Source organism: Cebus imitator, unplaced genomic scaffold, assembly GCF_001604975.1.
Source record: "Cebus imitator isolate Cc_AM_T3 unplaced genomic scaffold, Cebus_imitator-1.0 Scaffold296, whole genome shotgun sequence".
Taxonomy (NCBI): domain Eukaryota; kingdom Metazoa; phylum Chordata; class Mammalia; order Primates; family Cebidae; genus Cebus; species Cebus imitator.
The window spans coordinates 1,418,190-1,420,579 of NW_016107611.1; the positions used below are offsets into that span (position 1 = coordinate 1,418,190).

General features: G+C 53.6%; 1 protein-coding gene across 1 annotated transcript in view; it reads left to right on the forward strand.

Annotated features, from left to right (window-relative positions):
- The window catches only part of RELB (RELB proto-oncogene, NF-kB subunit), a 40,359-nt gene that overhangs the window by 17,590 nt on the left and 20,379 nt on the right, over positions 1-2,390 (forward strand). Inside the window, exons 6-7 of the mRNA XM_037729158.1 lie at positions 979-1,070; positions 1,239-1,370. Of these exons, the coding sequence (XP_037585086.1) occupies positions 979-1,070; positions 1,239-1,370 (224 nt within the window). The remainder of the gene's footprint in view (positions 1-978; positions 1,071-1,238; positions 1,371-2,390) is intronic.

Below are 2,390 nucleotides of genomic sequence, written 5' to 3' on the forward strand. Positions count from 1 at the left end.
GGAGATTCTGACCCCCGACCTCTCATCCTTTCGGGGAGATTCTGACCCCCGACCTCTCATCCTTGATCATGGAGATTCTGACCTCTGACCTCTCATCCTTGATCACGGAAATTCTGACCTCTGACCTCTCATCCTTGATCATGGAGATTCTGACCTCTGACCTCTCATCCTTGATCATGGAGATTCTGACCCCTGACCTCTCATCCTTGATTGTAGAGATTCTGAGCAGCTGGAGATCACCCAGGGAAACCTTAGCTGCAGAGGGCAGCTTAGGTAAACCCTCCCCACTGCCTCTCCTAGGTGGGGAAACTCAGGCCTGGGGACAGTGGACGGTCTCACCTGGGCCTGGAGCCCTGACACACAGGTGTTCACATACATTCTGCTTATTTCAATTTTGTAGAGGAAGAAACTGAGGCACAGAGAGGCTAAGGAGCACAGATAATTGATGGCAGAGCTGGGATTTGACTCCAGACCTGACTTAGCTGCAAGGCTGGCCCTTTCTCTTACTTTACAATTTATCTTTTTTTTTTTTTTTTTTTTTTTGAGACAGAGTTTTGCTTTTGTTGCCCAAGGTGGAGCGCAGTGGCACGATCTCGGCTCACTGCAACCTCTGCCTCCCAGGTTCAAGCAATTCTCCTGCCTTGGCCTCCTGAGTAGCTGGGATTACAGGCGCCAGCTAGCTTTTGTAATTTTAGTAGAGACAGAGTTTCACCATGTTGGCCAGGCTGGTCTCGAATTGCTGACCTCAAGTGGTCTGCCTGCCTCGGCCTCCCAAAGTGCTGGAATTACAGGTGTGAGCCACCGCGCCGGCATTCTGAGAGGTTTAAACCCCAGATCCTTTCTAATGCTGGGACCCTAGGCCTGCGATGTCAGCCCCTGAGAGCCTGAGCCCCACAGCAGCGTCTGCCGGAGCCCTCCTGCAGGTTAGGGCCACACCTGCCTGCTTAGCACTCCTCTCCCTCCCCCATCACCCCTCAGTTTCAACAACCTGGGCATTCAGTGTGTGAGGAAGAAGGAAATTGAGGCTGCCATTGAACGGAAGATTCAGCTGGGCATTGACCCCTACAATGGTGAGACCCCTCTGCCTGACCTGACCATCCCGTCCTCCCAAACCCCTTGCCTTCTGTGCTCACTCCAGGCCCCACCATCTCCTCCAGCCCCATCCCTTCCCCATTCCCCTGTGCCCCAAAGAGGGTCTCCACCTCCTACCCTCAGCCTCCCTGTATCTCCCCCCACAGCTGGGTCCCTGAAGAATCATCAGGAAGTAGACATGAATGTGGTGAGGATCTGCTTCCAGGCCTCATATCGGGACCAGCAGGGACAGATGTGCCACATGGACCCTGTGCTTTCCGAGCCAGTCTACGATAAGAGTGAGTTGAGAGCACTGTGGCCATCAGGATTGTCCTTGGCTGCGGGCATCAGAATGTCCTGCTTACAGTGGCATGAGCGGCTCAGGTGCTGTGGCTCATGCCTGCAATTCCAGCATTTTGGGAGGTTGAGGTGGGAGGATTGCTTGAGCCCAGTAGTTCTTGGGCAGCTTGGGCAACTCGGCAAAACCCTGTTCTCTATAAAAAATTTAAAAATTAGCTGGGTGGCTGGGTGTGGTGGCTCATGCCTGTAATCCCACCACTTTGGGAGGCTGAGGCAGGCGGGTCACCTGAGAGGTCAGGAGTTTGAGACTAGCCTGGCCAACATAGCAAAACCCCGTCTCTATTAAAAATACAAAAATTACCTGGGCACCGTGGTTGGCGACTGTCATCCTAGCTACTCAGGAGGCTGAGTCAGGAGAATTGCTTGAACCTGGGAGGCGGAGGTTGCAGTGAGCTGAGATTGTGCCACTGCACTCCAGCCTGGGCAACAAAGTTAGATTCCATTTTGAAAAGTGTAGGGTCAAGCCCTACAGGGTTGTGGGGTGTACCCTATCGCTGTGCTGAGGTGCAGGATCTGAGAAATAAAGAGACAGGACACAGAAGGACAAAAAAAGTGCAGCTGGGCTCGGGGGTGGGGGTGGGGCACGCCACCTATAAGCACAGACAGGCAAGGCCCCGAATGTCCAGGAGCGTCTGTATTTATTGGGTGTAGGTTAGGTAATGAGTGAGGTCATCTTAAGAACAGCGATAGGGTCAAGGCAATCACATGTGCGATGAGCAAAGGGTCCACCCCAGCCAGGCGTGGTGGCACACACCTGTAATCCAAGCCCTTTGGAGGCCAAGGCAGGCGGATCACCTGAGGTTGGGAGTTCAAGACCAGCCTGACCAACATGGTGAAACCCCGTCTTAAAAAAATTAAATAAATAGCCGGGCGCGGTGGCTCAAGCCTGTAATCCCAGCACTTTGGGAGGCCGAGGCGGGTGGATCACGAGGTCAAGAGATCGAGACCATCCTGGTCAA